This window comes from Heterodontus francisci, chromosome 10, assembly GCF_036365525.1.
Source record: "Heterodontus francisci isolate sHetFra1 chromosome 10, sHetFra1.hap1, whole genome shotgun sequence".
NCBI lineage: Eukaryota > Metazoa > Chordata > Chondrichthyes > Heterodontiformes > Heterodontidae > Heterodontus > Heterodontus francisci.
Window position 1 is genome coordinate 44,486,364 of NC_090380.1, and position 17,171 is coordinate 44,503,534.

The 17,171-nt window shown below is 39.4% G+C and overlaps 1 protein-coding gene across 2 annotated transcripts; it reads left to right on the forward strand.

The window, feature by feature from the left end:
- Positions 1 to 1,141: 1,141 nt before the first annotated feature.
- LOC137374432 (superoxide dismutase [Cu-Zn]) lies at positions 1,142 to 16,645 on the forward strand. 2 transcript variants are annotated; one of them, XM_068040540.1, is made up of 6 exons: positions 1,142 to 1,290; positions 4,710 to 4,760; positions 8,395 to 8,488; positions 13,015 to 13,084; positions 15,125 to 15,242; positions 16,156 to 16,645. In XM_068040540.1, the coding sequence occupies exons 1-6, from the start codon at positions 1,150 to 1,152 to the stop codon at positions 16,264 to 16,266; spliced, it is 585 nt and encodes a 194-aa protein (XP_067896641.1). In that variant the 5' UTR covers positions 1,142 to 1,149; the 3' UTR covers positions 16,267 to 16,645. The 2 variants fall into 2 exon arrangements, with proteins under 2 accessions (XP_067896641.1, XP_067896642.1); XM_068040541.1 differs by lacking the exon at positions 4,710 to 4,760.
- The last annotated feature ends 526 nt before the right edge of the window (positions 16,646 to 17,171 follow it).

Sequence of the window (17,171 nt, forward strand, 5' to 3'; positions counted from 1 at the left end):
AAAGACATTCGTTGTTTAAAAAATATAAGACAGCTAGCGCGGAATCTGCTTCTTTCTTTAGTTTCTCTCCTATCATCCCTCTTTCCCTGTCTGAACTCATCCTGTCCATGACACCCAACTCCTGCTCTTTCTCTACCCTACTCCCAATTAACTGCTGGCCATCCAACATTCCTCCTGACCCCCTGTTAACTGGTAGCATTTTTCATTCCCTCTCTTCATGTACAGACCCCTTCCCTTTCAAATCTGCTATCATTACCCCATCTTCAAAAAACCCACCCTTGTCCCCTCTCTCCTTGCAAACTACAACCCCATCTCCAAACCTCCTTTCCTCTCCAAAGTCCATGAATGTGTCACTGTCACACTGGAACACACTACATGAAGGGGTGGTAGAGGCAGGAACCCTCACAAATTTAAGAAGTATTTAGATGTGCACTTGAAACGCCATAGCATACCAGGCTACAGGCCAAGTGCTGGAAGAGGGATTACGCTGGGCCGAAGGTCCTGTTTCTGTGCTGGATAACTCTATGACTCTTGGATCTTGGATCACTCCTTGTTCTGTAAAAGAGTCAGGAGTGTGATGGAATACTCTCCACTTGCCTAGATGAGTGCGCTCTGACAACACTCAAGAAGCTTGACACCATCCTGGACAAAGTGGCCTGCTTGATTGGCACCCCATTTACCACCTAAAAAATTCACTCTCTCCACTACTGGCGCACAGTGGCAGCAGTGTGTATTATCTACAAGATGCACTACAGCAATTGCCAAGGCTCCTTCGACAGCACCTTCCAAACCAGTGACCTCTACCACCTGGAAGGACAAGGGCAGCAAATGCATGGGAACACCACCAGCAGCAAGTTCCCCTCCAAGCCACACACCATCCTGACTTTGAAATATATTGCCATTCCTTCACTGTGGTTGGGTCAAAAACCTGCAACATCCTTCCTGATAGCATATGAACTGCAGCAGTTCAAGAAGGCAGCTCACCACCACCTTCTCGTGGGTAACGAGGCATGGGCAATATGCCACCATCCCATAAATGAGAAAAAAAACTATCCCTGAACCCATCGATCAATTATTGCCCTCTCCCCGAATACGCAGGCGCTGTTAAGCCTGGCGCGGGTCTGCGTAGGCACGCCGGCTGACGTACGCATGCGTCAGTCTATATGTAGAGGCGCCTGGGCGGGTTTCTGGTATTGTCGAGTTGAGTTCGGCTGGTTTTGGATCATGAAAGCAATCTGCGTGTTGAAGGGAACTGGGGAAGTGACTGGGACCGTTAATTTTGAACAAGCTGTGAGTTACCAGGGCAAAAGTAATAATGGCTTTGTTCCCCGACGCTAGGTTCGGGTAGCGGCTCGGAGCGCATCTGTTTTTGAGAGGCGCGTGTTTTTGATTGGTGTTTTTTTTAATGAGGCGCTGGGTGTGAGTGTGGCCTTGTCCTTCGGTACCTTTTTATATCCTTGGTATTTACTCCACTTGTAGAGCCGGGTCAGGACCCGTTCTGTTTGAATGGTGTGACTGGCTGAACTGAGAGCCGAGCTGTGTAACGCCGTTAGAGTTGGATTACTGGAGTGTTTGCAGATTTAGTTTCTGTTTTAGACGTAACGATACACTTTTCTCCCCCCAAAAAATCCTTCAACGCAATTTAGAAGTGCTTCTTGGCCGCCAGCCCGCCTGATATATTCTGCTTTGTCATGGTTTCGTAGTTAATATGATGTAATTAAATTGTGTGCAATTTCTGGTAACCCATTGCCTACTTTTCTTATGAAATGCATCAAAATATAAGGGTTGTAGAGATCATTAAGTGTGACCAATTTTATTTTATACCACTATGTTGCAGAATGTGTCTGATCTAGTGGGGTCAGTCGCTTATAAGAATAATTCGAAATGCCCTTGGACTGCGTTCATATGCGTACATGCCAAATTGAAAAGCTAACAAATGCTGACGATTTTAATTTTTTTTTAAAGCAGCTTGTTCAATGACCTACCACAGTCTTGCCTATTTTACTGAAATGCACGAACCAATGAGCTTGACAGCGTCTGCAAGCTGCAAGTATGTAACCGTACAACTTCCTGTCGTTAACAAAAGCGATCTTCATAGCAGTGATTAATTTAGAAATTTAGCGAAGGGGAATGAGATGTTAACCTGGGCTCTCAGGTTGCACTCCTGTCTGAGTCAGAGGTTGTTTTCAAGCCCCACTCAAAACTTGAGCACAATCTAGGTGCAGAGGGAGTGTTGTCCTGTGGATTGGATGTTGCATTGAGGCCTTATCTGCCTTGCCTGAAGAGAAAGGGTGTTCTCCCTGTGTCCTGGCCAACATTTGCCCCTAAAACAGATTATCTTTCAATTTGTTTTTGGGAGTTTGCTTGTGTGAATTTGCTGGGCCTCCCTGCTTGAGGTTGTGTAAGTACATAATTTGTTCTTTCAAATATTCAAGTTGAGGTTTGTTTTCAAGGTGGAAGAATTTTAAGTGCATGCACGCCCTCTGGAAAATTTTGTTTTGTGTTTTCTGGCTTTTTTGGAGCCTACTTTATGCAAGTCTCAATAGAATTTTTTTTTTTTACATTTGCTATAACACCATTCTGAACTGTTTTTGTTTTGAAAAGTTGTCTATTATGTGTAAGTTATTTTTGAATGTGCACATGGTTCCATTTCACTTAGAAAAATTCAAAATACAAACTGAAGTTGGGAGATTAACTCTTCGGTTCAAGAGACATAAGTAGGTATCTTGCATACTCTAGCCAGTTGGTAACCTTGGAACTAGTGTGTCTGAAAAGTACTCCTGGTAGACTTGCATTAAATAAGCAACTATTCAGCAGATATATAGTTGAGTCCAGTGGTACACCTTGCCACTGCACATTTCAAGTCATTGAGCTTGTGCCAGTTATAGCACAGCATAAGCAGGAACTGGGAGTAGGCATTTGGCTGTTATACTGCTCTGTAATTCAAGATCATTGCTGATCTAACTCAACCTACCCATGCTAGCCACCTAATTCTTAGTACCCAAAAATCTATTGATCTATGCCTTGAATGTACTGACCTGAGCAAACATTCACAACCATTTGAGTGAAGAAATTTGTCATCTCCCTGTGGTCTAGATTTCCCCAGTCAGTCGAAACATTTTCTTAGCATCTACTGTGTCAAGCTCCTTAATTTTGTTTGTTAGGTCACCCCTCATTCTTCCAAACTCTAGGAAATAAAGGCCTATGTTTAATTCATTTCTCTTGAGGCAATCTCATCCCAGGAACCAATCTAGTAAACCTTTGTTGCACTCACTGGGCAAGTCTCCCTCCTTGAGTAAGAAGACCAAAACTGCAGAGTACTCCAGGTGTGGCCTCACCAATCCACTAAACAATTTTAGTATTTTTATTCTCCTACTCTAATCCTGTGTAACAAAAGCATTTGCCTTCCTAATTGCATGTTTTAACTGCAAGCTAACTTTGATTCATGTAAGGACATTCAAATCCCTCAATGCAAACATTTGTGTCCCATCATTCAAAAAAAAATATTCTTGCTACCAAAATGGATAGCTTCTCACTTTGCCACATTGTATTCTGTCTGCCACGTTCTTGCCCACTCACCTTGCCTGTCTATATCCCTCTGTGGCCTCTTTGCATTCTCACACTTACCCACCAACCTTTGCATAGTCAGCAAACCTGGGTACATTACTCAATCCCCTCATCTGTTATTAAACTCTAAAAGCTGAAGCTCAAGTCCTGATCCTTGTGGTATCCCACTAGTTATAGGCTGCCAACTTGAAAATATCCAGTTTGTTCCTGCTCTCTGCTTTCTGTCCATTAACTAATCCTCGATCCATGCTAATATCCCTAATCCCATCATCCTAATAACCTCTTGTGTAGCATTTTATCAAATACTTTTTGAAAATCCCAATACACTGCATCCACAGGTTCCCCTTTATCCATCTTATTGGTTGCATTATCAAAAAATTAAGATCTGTCAAACATTATTTCATTTCCATAAATTTGCATCAGCTCTTTAACCATGATTTTTTAAATGCCTTTTTACCATGTCCCTTATGGATTCTAGCATTTTGCCTGAGATGTTTGATAACTGGCCTATAGTTCCTGTTTTCTCTGTCCTTGAATAGGCATGGAGCCAGGTATTCCCAATTAAGAGTTGATTCATCCACACCAGGGTGCATCCTCCTTTTCTGATTATGAAATGTCTACAACCAGTTTTGAGAATATACCTTGACTTAAGGTGCAAACTGGCTAAACTTGAGTTTAGCTTTTTTAAAAATATAACCAACTTTCAGAAGCTAATGACTTTTTTTAAATTGTGGCTTACTTTCTCCTATTGCAGTACATAAATTAACATTTTGGATGGTTCTAATGACCTTCAGTCCAGCTCTGTAATCAATTGGTTTTTATCAGCAACACTTTGTTGCAAATGATCTGTAATTGGTTAATAGCTTCCACATCCAAACCAATGGAAAAATCTGAGCATTCTTTAAGTTGGCATGTATGGATATGAACCAGAATTCCAAACAAAATGACTTTTAATTAAAATTTCCACCTCTCTCTTTCCAGTATTGGTTTCTTTTTATTTCCCTGCATATTAACTTGGTAACTACAGATTTTAGTCTCCAGAAGTATATTGTCCTGATTCTTTCCCTTTATTTAAAATAAGGTGTAGTTGATGATTCATGGCTCATTGACTTAACTATAAATATAACCTTTAAAATTGACAGGTCAGGAAGGAGCGGAACTGGAGAGTCTGGCCTTGTAGACGGCAGTTAGTGGTAAGGCCACATGCTGGCAGTGAAACTATTTATACAGATAAGCTTTAGGTTAGAAGTATGAAGTAAATCTATATTTAAAAACAAACCTGAAGGTATAGTGTAATCAACTAATGAGGGTGTTGGGATTATGTATAAAGTGTATTCCCCATGTCACTGCATGTGAGTGAAGAACTTGGGGCTTAGAGGGTGGTTGATTTGAACTGGACATGCAGGTGTAATTCAGTCTCTTTTGAAGTTGTATGTTGACTCTGCATTGATAGTTATAGTTGCTGAAAAGGCTTGCAATTTGGGAAGTGGTTAAATCAGTTTGGAGCATAGGTTTTTCTGTAGTCTGAGTGGAAGAGCTGGAAGTTACAAGCTGTGGGTTACAATGCTGTCACTAGGAAGGTGGAATTATGGCATGATTAATTTGGTTGGTCCAATTTGGAGGGTGTTCATCATGGGTTTGCAAATGGTGGTTTAACTAGTTTATTCTGATATGTTGCAAACCCACTGCAACCTGTCGGCCTGAATTTGTGACATTTTCTAGGTAGTGTCTTACCAATTGAAACAGCTATAAGTATCCCCTTAGATGGGGTGTTCTTTTCAGATTGAGCAAAAGAGACAACTCTCAGATTTGATCATGCAGCTAGTTTTTAACCCTATTCTCTCTATTTATAATTGGTAATGACATCACTAGTGCATAGCTTAAAAGGTCTTTCATTCAGTTTGTTTTTTTCCCCTTCTGTTTAGCAGGCCCCAAGTAAAATCTGGTGCAGAGCTCATTTTCAATTAACTTCTCATTCTCAGTCTTCTGATAATTTTACTTAGCTCTACTTCCTTGGGAGCTACTGAGAGTTGACATGAGCTGTGCTGGCACATGACAGTAAGTAGAGTTATTTGTGCCAATAACTGCTATTCAGCATTGGCAAAATGTTTGATTCATATTCCAAGTTAAATCAGAAGCTTGAATCAAAATGATTAAGACCCATCAATTTTACAAGAGTTGTGCTGTCCCACAACTAAGTACAACAGTCAAGTCTTGGTCTCACTTGAGCCTTCTATTCTACTTTATTGCAGTTGGCAAGGAATGCCACCATATCAGACCAAAACTTTACAGCAGTATATTAACAACTTTCATGCATAATTAAACAGGAGTATCTTGTCAATTCAATGTCTTTAAACAAAATGATCACCTTTTTCCTTAATTGAAAGGAAAGGGCCAAAGCAATGCTTTTTGCAATGATATGTCTGGTTTTGATTATCTCCTAAGACCAGTCTCTCCCACTTGATTTTATGCCTTCAGAATCATAGAATGGTTACAGCACAGAAGAAGCCTTTTGACCAATTTTTCTGTGCCAGCTCAAAGCTAGTCCCACTCCCCTGCTTTTTCCCCTTAGTCCTGATTTCTCATGATCCAATATACTTTTCAAAGCCATGATTGAAATTGCCTCCACCACAATTTCAGGCAGTTCATTCCAAATCCTAACTGAATGCTGCATAAAAAGAATTTTCCTCACATCACCTTTGGTTCTTTTGCCAATCACTTCATATTGACATCCTCTGGTTCTTGGCCCATCTGCCAATGGAAGTAGTTTTTCTAACTGCCCTGTCCAGATCCATCATGATTTTGAATACTATCCAATCTTTCAACCTTCAACTGCCCCAGCTTTGCTTACCTATCCATGTAACTGAAGTCATTCCTGATTTCCTGGGACCATTCCCTTAAATCTTTGCACCCTCTCTAATGCCTTAACATCTTTCCTAAAGTGTGATACCCAGAATTGGGCACAGTATTCCAGTTGAGACTCAGCTAGTGTTTTATAAAGGTTCACAATAACTTCTTTGCTTTTGTACTCCTGACTTGAACACTCTGGTTTTCTGGATGTTAAGTGATTAACAAATTGGGATTTTAAAAAAAATTAATGTCTAGCAGCTGTACTTTTAGATTATGGTCTCAAGGTACATGCCAAGGGGCTGACAAAATAATTATGCATCTGCAATTATCAGATGGCTCACTATACATTGAAGCACAAGGTAGTAATTGTTTGACACTATTTAATTGTCTCTGGCTTTTGCCTCCAGCCAGCTCTGAAAGTGCACTTCAGTTGCATGTTTTGTGTGGAGTTCCTCTTGGTCAACCTTTTAAACTCTTTCCTTGTAGCTTCTAATTGCACATTTGCTTGAGGATCCTTGTGACAAATATTCTCAATGTGATCAGTGTCGGTTCATCTTCCCAGACTAACACTTTACATTTGTGCTGAGGTCACTTTGTCGAGCCATATATTAAGAGCAATTGCCAGCATCTACACTAAGTTGGATGGCTGTTGGGTGACCACAATTGATCCACATAGGAGCACAGCCAGCACATTGCTTTGAATTCTCAACTTTCTTTTTTACAACATTTGGTTTCTAGCTTGGTGTTTGGAAGCATTTTTGATACAGCATGTCAGATGTCAAAGCTTGCCTCCATTATATTACACCACAGTGCACAAATGGGTGAAAACATGCACATTTTGCTGTCATTTATCTTCCAGGTGTATTTCTCAAGTTCAAGTCAACAAACTTTTTTATAAACTGGTTTCTTGCACCATTAAAGTTTTGTTTACATTATCCCAGTGTGTAGTATCTGGGTTATAATTGAGTTTTGATTCCTTCCAGAAATTATGGCAGATGGGATTATGCCATAAAAAATGTTCTTGGGTTGGTGCGTTGATCTATTGCAAACAGGCTAAATATTTGTTATCTTTTTCTGCACAGCATCCATGTGACTGGTTTTACAACATCCAGTTGCAAATGTAGAATTTGCATGAATGAAGATCCACCATAACTTGTCAAATGGGTCAGATCATTCTTTTTTTAAAAAATGAGAAACTGAAGAGAATATTAGAATTGCTCAAATTTTGTATTTTAAAAATCTGATCATGATGCCCTTGTAGAAGGCTTGCTCTTGCGCTCGCTCCTTTTTGATGAGTGCACAAATTGTTTTTACTATGATCAGTTGCTTACAAATGTACACATTGTAAACCAGTGCCTGTTGGGTTCTGACTGTTGGTTTGATTTGAGGTAGTTCTGTGCATCTGTACTCAGAATTCTATTGTTGGTATGGAGACAGCTTTACAGAGAAACCAATTCCTCACTCTGAAGGAGTGGGTCCTGTTCTCCTCTTCCTTCCCCCCCCCCCCCCATACCTTTAACTTTACTTCTAACCAACATATGAAAATTCTTTAAAGATGCATTGTGGTCTCAAATACATCAATTAGGCTAAACACTTGTTGCTTCACACTGCAGTAGTTCCAGAAATCTTCAGTTAATTTGTTCAATTTTTGGGGATGAGGTCACTTTTTACCATTACTCTTATCAAACTATTTAGTTTTAATCTGTTTATAATATGGTACTGCCAGTCAAGTAACCTCTCTTGAATTGTCTACTAAATATAAATAAAGCCCCTCAAACATGATGCTAAAACTGCCATTGAAAGTTGAACACTATGTTTATCAAAGTACATGAAGATTGATTTTGTGAGCACATTGGCAATCTAATTCTGTTTTGGAGGCTGCTTGGATGACTTGAGTGCCTTTACTGCAGATTATTAAATTTTTCTAATGTCAAACTTTAGAAGAAATGCTTAAACCTCTATGGAATTTCTCTTCAGGAAGATGGACCTGTGACTGTAAAAGGAAGCATCACTGGATTGACTCCTGGAAAGCATGGGTTCCATGTTCATGCTTTTGGAGATAATACAAATGGTATGGACTGAATACTTGCTCTGACAATATTGTGAAGCATGATACTTTGATTCTAATGTGGCTATGCATCAACTAGAATGGAAGTGAGTTTTCCATGCAGGTGTAAATGTGTTTAAATTTGAAGTTATTTTTCTGTACTACAATGGAACTCTACTTTTCAAAAGGTAGCTTTAAATCTCTAACAAAAACAAATGCTGGGAACAGTCAGCAGGTCAGGCAGCATCTATGGAGAGAACAGAAAAATTGATTCAGGTGTGGAACCTTCAGACCTATGATCTTCCAAAAGTACAGGATCAGATGGACCAATAAAGAAACGGAAGGGTGAAAACTTCTGTTTAACAAGGAGCTGAACAAAAGGAAATGGAGATGGTTAAATGGCAGAAGTGATACAGGGCTGTGATGGGCATAATTAACAAAATTGAGGCATGATTAGCCAAAAAGGGTGGGGATCAGACAAGTAGAAATGAGAACATGAAAAACAAGCAGAATACAGATCATCTGCCAGCATGGTGTTCCAACTGCAGGTCTCCATCCAGCAAAGCAATCTCCATGCAGCTTTGGATGGAAGTCTTGTGTGCAACTACCAAACAGCAGGCTGGTTTGATAAAAATCTAACTGTGCATGGATAAGTGAGAAGTCGTCTGTGAAGAAGCAAGTTTATGGTAATAGTCAGAAACAAGTAAGACTGAACTAATTGTGACACCTGATGGAGCAAAAGACAGGCTAACTGCAATACTATGCTGACCAGGAATTTGTTATATTAAGTGGTGACTTACACTTCAAACTTACTTCATTGGCTGTAAAGTGCTTTGGGACATCGTGTGGTTGTGAAAGGTGCTATATAAATGCGAATCTGTCTTCATGCATTTGAGATGCATATAGCCCACTAATGGTTCCACCTTTTATGGACACTGGACAAAATCAGATCCTGAAAACAGGCTGACCAATTCCAAAACCTTCTAAGCAAGAGATCATTTACAACTCCCTCAATGTGCTATAATTGCAAAGGAAACCCTTGATTTGGAAAGGCTGTCCAGTTCTTAAATCAGAAGGCTTCTGATTCTGATCAATCCCACGTCTTTCCCCCTCTGCACAATGTTCAACTGGCTAGACCAATTGAGGGGCCTCCAGGTGGGGGAAGAAGTGGGAATTGGATGTGAAGTCTGAACTCTAGTGGAGTGGGCTTGACAGCCAGCAAAGATGGGGGCAGTATCACCAACATGGTGAGTAGGAGCAGCCGGTCATGAGGTGCAAAGGCTGAAACTTTACTTTGCATATAATAGTGAAAGATTATTGTTGGGCAAATAAGACAAAGATGGCAGACACTGAATTCTCCCTTTGCCCAGGGAGCTGCACTTTGTACTTTTACATATTCTTCACTTAATGAAGAATGCAATGCAGGAGTGCTCCTTACACAATCCACCTTTTCCACAAAAGGGAAGTAATCATTTTAAAAAGATGTCCTTACTGTTTACACAGTGGGTTTTTTAAAATATAGCTGTTTAGGCTGCTATGGAACTGAAAGATGGAGTTTGCACAGCACATGTTGCAATTAGTTTTCACTAACATGGGTGCCTTGTTTACATTGATCCAATGCAGATTTCAGGCAGTCACAATATAACTCTAAACAGTGAGGGCTAATGTGTTTGTACATATTGTGGGATTTAATATGTCACTGCACATTAGATGCAGAACCATACAACCAGAAATTGAGCATACCTTGTGCCTGTTTTGCACAATGCTTATAACTTCTAGCCTGATGTCCAGAAATGTTTTTCCAGATGTGATTTGTGCCAATATGAATCAGGCCTGCCATTTAAATTGAATGTCTAACCCAAGGGTATCAAATGCCTCAATCATCTTTCAATCCATGTGATATTAGGAAAGATCCTTTAGGCATTAGTTTCAATTATTCCATTTCTAAATGAAATAGTTTTGTGATCATGGAGGAATTTTTTACTTTTCACTGCTAGAAATATCCTTGCAAGAGTGGTGCTAAATTATTTATTGAACACATCACTGAAGAAATTAATCTCTTCAGAAAAGGAAAAGACACAACTGATTTTTCATTGCATAGTCTTTGAGCAGACTAGCTGAGACCAAATGCTGACCTTTGTCTTTGATCTGAAACGATTCAACAGTAAGTAAAAGAAAAACACTTAGAAAATCCTGTTCAGTTTGGGTATCCAGTCAGATTCCTCGAAATAGTCAATTTCTTTGGCTAGACTGATGGAAAATAGAAACAATTCCAACTCCTTTCCTATTGCAAATGGTGTTGAGCAAGAATGTGTCCTTGCACCATCAATCTTTGTTTGCTGTTCTTGTGACTTTCAACAACTTCATTTGGAGTAGAGATCTGATTTGGGACAGGCAGGCAGCTTTTAAACATTAAAGTAACATGTCTTTTTTTAAAGTGCTGGAAGAAAAAGTTTGCTGATTGTGCTTGTGTAGCCCAGTCCATGCTGACATGCAAATAGTTATGAAATCACTTAACAGTTTGCCTGTGTGGCAAGAATATCTGTCCCAAGATGCTGGTACTTTCAGCAGTCCAGGCAAGAATTACACTGCACTTATTTTTTCCATTGGTGCTCACATTTCAGGTAATGTACAATTTCACTTACCTGAGTAGCACCCTCTCTAGAGAAGTTGTCATTGATACAGAAATATGTAAAATTGTCAAAGCCAGTTTAGCTTTTGGAAAACTGACTCCTGGGATGAGACACCAGCCTGCAGACAAAGCTGAAGGTATTCTAGGCTGTTAAGGCAGTCTTGCTTGATTCTTGTGCAACATGTCATCACTTTTATCTAAGCTGCCCAAGACCACTAATGGAGGTGGCTAGCAAGATGAGATCCCTTGCATTGAAATTCATTCTAATGTGGTTCTAAAAAAAAAACTAAGCTATGGCTACACTAAAGGTGTGAATGAACATGCCATGGATTTCTTAATATGGCATTAACAGCTAAAAGCAATCTTTCAGGACAGCAAAAAGATAGAGCAATTCTGAAACATGAACAAAATGGATGTCCATATCCATAAGTGGAGACCACTTGCTCATTCTGAAGCATGGCAGAAAGACCATCCATGAAAGAATCTAGTATGAGACTGTTCCTATTTGCTGCTGAATTTGAATCCTAGCTAAAGACATCTTGCCTGATCTGGTGTTTTCAGGGTCCAAGAAGGTTCATTCCTAGCAGAAGTTCATCAGCAAACAGCTTGGCAGAAAATGAAGATATTTTGGTTCTCATACCAGAGGACAAACTAATATAGATGGTGAAAATTTCCAGTTTATCTAAGACTGGATGTCCACTAGCAATCTTGCAACAGTGGAGGGGGGTGAATACAGGAGTTGTAAAAGGCAGGGTTGGGTCTAGTTCTGTATAGAAACTGACCTGTGTCTGCTGATGTTGCCATGGGACATGTAACTAAGGAAAAGGTGGGGGGGCAAGGGTAGAATCTTAATGATTCTGGAAGTAACTAGGTGGGAGCAGGAAGAAAAACAATTGCTGATGGAGCTCTGTACAATTAAAAGAAACAGCACTGCAAACAGATTTTGGGTCATGGTGTACTCAACTGTCGGGTATTACACCACTACTGCAAAAGTCAAGGATGTGAAATTCAATCCATAAATCCAGAACAAATGCCAGAGTGTCCATTTCTAGGGGAGAAATTAAATTTGATTTTAATTACACAACCACTACAACACATTTTACAAAACAGTAAATTCTCTGGTTCATTGAGCCACATTCATTCTAGTATTAAAGAAGCACAGGGACAAGGGTGGATGGTAAATAATAAATTAGAGTAGTAAATGAATTGCAATTTTGATTTGATCTGACTCCATAAATCTATTGAGGTTGGCCCCTACACGTGATGAGGAAAAATGAATTGTACTTCCAATATATTAGCATTTATTTATACACTTCCCACTCAATGCAGAAGTTAAACCTTAAATATGGGAACATATCCCCAATGCCCTGCATGTGCTTTCTCTCTTTTTTTAAACTACATCAATTAGAGGTATTGTGTTGCTGTGGAGATGCAAAATACCTAATGTTTCATTGGGCTCTCAGTGCAATTGGGAGGGAAGTATCCTTTCCAGCACTAAGGAGCAGATGTGCTTCCACCACCAGCTGCCCCCCAACCACCTGATTTGTGGCTGCCTTCACTGTTTGCTGATGACTCTCATAATTGCCAGGGATTGTTCCCAAGGGTCTCCTGCTGTTAGTTGACTCTTCTGGAAAAAGTTATCCATTTGACACTGCTATGAAACAGAACTAAGTCCCACCATTACATTCAGCAAGACTGCCACCTCAGTGTTGACAGGTTCTTTGGCCATTTTTGACCTCCCTATAAATGAGACATTGGTTCTAAAGACTAGATGTGAACTTGAGGATTTTAAATAAACCTCATCTCCACCTTTTCTGTGCCCAAGTGTCTGTGGTGGGGGGAGAAATTGTCTTCAATTAACTTTGACAATGTCGCATTTTTGATGACCTGGTTTCTGGTGTATTTGTATACAAAACAGGCTGCATCAGTGCAGGACCTCACTACAACCCTTTTGCAAAAAATCATGGTGGACCAGATGACCAAGAAAGGTAAGCTTTTGTATGGACAACTTTTATGTTAAATGTACCTTTTGGGTATTGGATGGATACAAATTCATAATGCTTCTAATGTAATGGAGGACTATAACTTTTAAAATAGCCCATTGATCAAGTGGTCACCATTTAACTGTCTTAAAATCTTCCATTAAAATGAACTTTAGTTTAATGCCAAATTTATTTAAAAATTACTTTGTACACTAAATTGTACAAATAAGAAAAACCCCTCATTTTTCTGTCTAAATGGAGCAAATTCCTGTTCATGAATATTTGGTACTCTACCTTTTTATGCAAATGTCTGTCGATACCTGGACTTTAATTATGCACAAGTCACCAAGGTTTGCACACTAAGAATGATGCTCTCAGTAAATGGAGAATTTTTTAAAAATCCAGATTAATAACCAGCTCTTGCTACAAGTAATTCTGTCTTAAAATTTGATCCTTGTAATGGCTGGCATCAATTTTTTTTGTAGGCTTTCCTTTTTTGGAAAGTATACAAGCAGCACAACTTGCACTGCTTTCAGGCTTGGGCTGATAATTGGCAGGTTACATGCAAGTAACAGAATGACCATCTGCAAGAAACCGACTAACTACCTTCCCTTGACGTTCAATTGCATTACCATGGCTGAATTCCCTGCCAACATTCTGGGAGTCGCCATTGACCAGAAATTTAGCTGATGCAGCTGCAAGTATGGCTGAGAGCAGATCAGACTGGTAAATCTGCAGCAAGCAGCTCACCAACTGCCTCCAAAGCCTGCCCACCATCTATAAGGCACAAGTCAGGAGTGTGATTGAATACTCCCCTTGCCTAGATGAGTAAAGCTTCAACCACACTCTAAGCTCTACACCATCCAGAACAAAGTAGCCCGCTTGATGGGTGCTCCCCATTGAGTGCTGCAGCAACTTTCCAAGGCTGCTTCAACAGCACCTTTGACAACCTCTACTGCTAGAAAAACAAAGGTAGTAGGCTTAAGGGAACTAGATACCTGCAAATTCCTCCAAGTCCCACACCATCTTTACTTCAAAATATGTCACTGTTCCTTTATTGCTCAGTCAAAATCCTGCAAGTTCCTTCCTAACAGCAATGGTGTGCCTACATCACATGGACTATCTGGTCCAGGTGGCAGTTCACCACCTTTTCAGACAATTTAGGATGAGCAATAAATGCTGGCCTTGACAGCAATGCCCATATCCCATGAACAAAAAGTGCTTGGGTTTTGTTTAATTAACTATACTTGTATGCTGATCAGTTCAAGAACATCTGCCCAACTTTGGAATCTGAGCTGAGCCAAAGCTTTCAGCAAAACCATCCTTTTTTTTTTTTTTTCCTGGCTTGTGCCAGTACCTAATGTGTCTGTGACCATGAGTCAAACCTCTCTGAAGTGAGAGGAGCAGGGCTTGGTATGTTCAATGCTAAGCTTGGGTTCTTTTTCACACTTGTTTCACTTTCTCAGCACCATTTGAAATCATGCCATATCCATTTCAAGACTATCAATGCCCTCTCAAGCTATGCAACTCCTATTACAATTAACAGCTTCAAGCTCTGCACTCAATTACTCTGTCCTTTTCACCTGTCCAGTGATCTGTGTGCACCTTTTTTGCCCTACCAATGCTTAGCTTATCCTTTGCATAGTTCCAGAACTGCTTCTGGAATCTCATGACATCTACCCTGTCTCCCATCTCAATTAATCTATCATCCCTTTCCATTTCTTTCTCCCCTGCTGCTCAGCTACTGTTCTCCATGTAAGTTGTCTTGTACATGCAGATTCAAGTGCACAAACATCATAGAAGTCTTTTTTGAATTCAACATATTCATAATGTGTCCCTCTTGAGTGCCTTTGTTTACTGTTGCTGTGAGCCACTGTTTCAATATGCCTTCAGTGTAGGGAAAAAGTCTAGAATTTTGTCACAGCAGTGGTGCTTTTAATCATTTTTAGATTTGATCAATTTGAATAGTTTAAACTTCATTTTTTCACCCCTCATTTATCCATTGTATAGATTAAATTATGACCATTATAATTTGATTCATTGTAGACATGTTGGTGATCTAGGCAATGTGGAGGCTGATGGAAATGGTGTGGCCATCTTTGAAATAAAGGATAAAGTAATCCATCTTTCAGGGGAAAAGTCTATTATTGGACGTACACTTGTGGTAAGCATTGGAAAAACCTGTGGCCTTGTTATATTGGTTTTGTTAATCAACAACTAGGACTATAAAAAGGGCCTTTATCAAGCCCATCAATTTCTGTTGACTTTTTTGAGTTAATTTATAAAACAGTTCTAGAAATTTTAAGAATGGACATTATGGCTATTCTGAGCTGGTTTTCTTGTAAAGTTGTTAACCTCTGAGCCACTTAATGTTCCAGCCTGTTATCCTCCAACATCCTATAATCTAGGATGTAATTTCTTTTTTGGAGGGAGAGGCAACAGTTCAAAGTAGCTAAGTCCTCAAGCTCAAGAAATCACAAAGAAAGATTGATTGGAACAAAGTTCAACCTTGGAGTATTTCTATTGAGCACTGAGCAAATTTTTCTAACATTTGTTGGTGTTGATTGCCTCTACATGCATGTGTACACAGTGATTTCATGTTGAGAAACTGAATTGCTTATGTGCTGGCTAATGGTATCTGAGGCAACATCCATTGTGTGTTGTAATGCTATGCATTTCCTTTACTGTTTGTTTCCCTGCCCCAGCATTGTAATCACTGGGGAATAAATATCCTTCTCTGCAATTAGCCATTCATTGCAGAAGCAATTAGATTCACTTGAAGTTCATTGATTTACAAACCATTATTTTGGGAGCTGCTGTGTTTCTGCTATTAAAGACTATTTTTAATATTTCCTGAGCAAATTCATATTCTTTTTCCTGGCTGAATTAGATACTTAGTGCTAGATAAAGATGCCAATGTGGCTTAAGATACACTATCTGTTTTTAATGAGGTTATTTGGACCTGGAGTGGAGATCATGTAACTCCTTGCACTATTATTTCTCAAGGTCACAAAGCTTTTAAATAGTCTTGCCATTAAAGATATAAATAGTGATTTGTGATTTTTATTTTTGTGTAGGTTCATGAGAAGGAAGATGACTTGGGCAAAGGTGGAGATGAAGAGAGCACTCGAACAGGAAATGCTGGAGGACGTTTAGCTTGTGGTGTGATTGGAATTGCTAAAGATTAAAAACATGTCTGAGGGGGGCAGAGAATTCATACTAACTTTCATGTAGATCAGCATACTTAGCCTGTTGATTTATCATAGTCTAATGGACAGCAATTTTGTTCAGTACACATTAAGTTGTGCAAAGTCTACAGCACAAACAAACCCTTTGGTCCAACTGGTCTATGCCAACAAAGTTGTGCTTTAAATTCCTTTTTAAAGATGTATTGCTTAATCCTTAATGCAGAAATTGTATGTAACTATTTGGGTCTTGATTTGATGGCCTAGAACACTCTTGGCTATTGGAATTTGTTTTAGCTGTTGACCTGTTAACTCAATAGCTGGAAGCACTGAGCAATGTGTTGTCAACTAAATCTAATAAAGAGTGTCCTTTTTCTTTCAATATCTAATGTCTTCTATGAAAAATCAGACAAAAACTATCTGATCTTATACAATCTTATGTACCTCTTTTATAATATATATATATATATATATATATTACACACAGCACAGAAGCAGGCCATTCAGCCCAACCAGTCCATGTGCTCCAATCTTCTATCTTTCCTCAGCCAAATCTCTGCATAACCCTTTATTCCCTTCTCTCTTGTGCTTGTCCAGCTTCTGTAACTGCAGCTATACAATTTGCTTCAATCCTTCCTGCAGTAAAGAAATTTTTCTGAATTCCCTATTGGGTTTCATGGTGATTATCTTTTATTTATGGCCTCTAGTTATGCTCTTTCCCCCACAGAAGAAATGTCTACTATATCAAAACCTTCCATAATTGTAAAGACCTATTGGGTCACCCTTCAGCTGCCTCTTCAAGAGGAGACCCAGCCTTTTCATCCTTTCCTGATGCATATATCCACACATTTCTGGTATAATTCTTGTAAATTGTCTCTGCACCCTCTAGTGCTTCTATCCTTTTTATA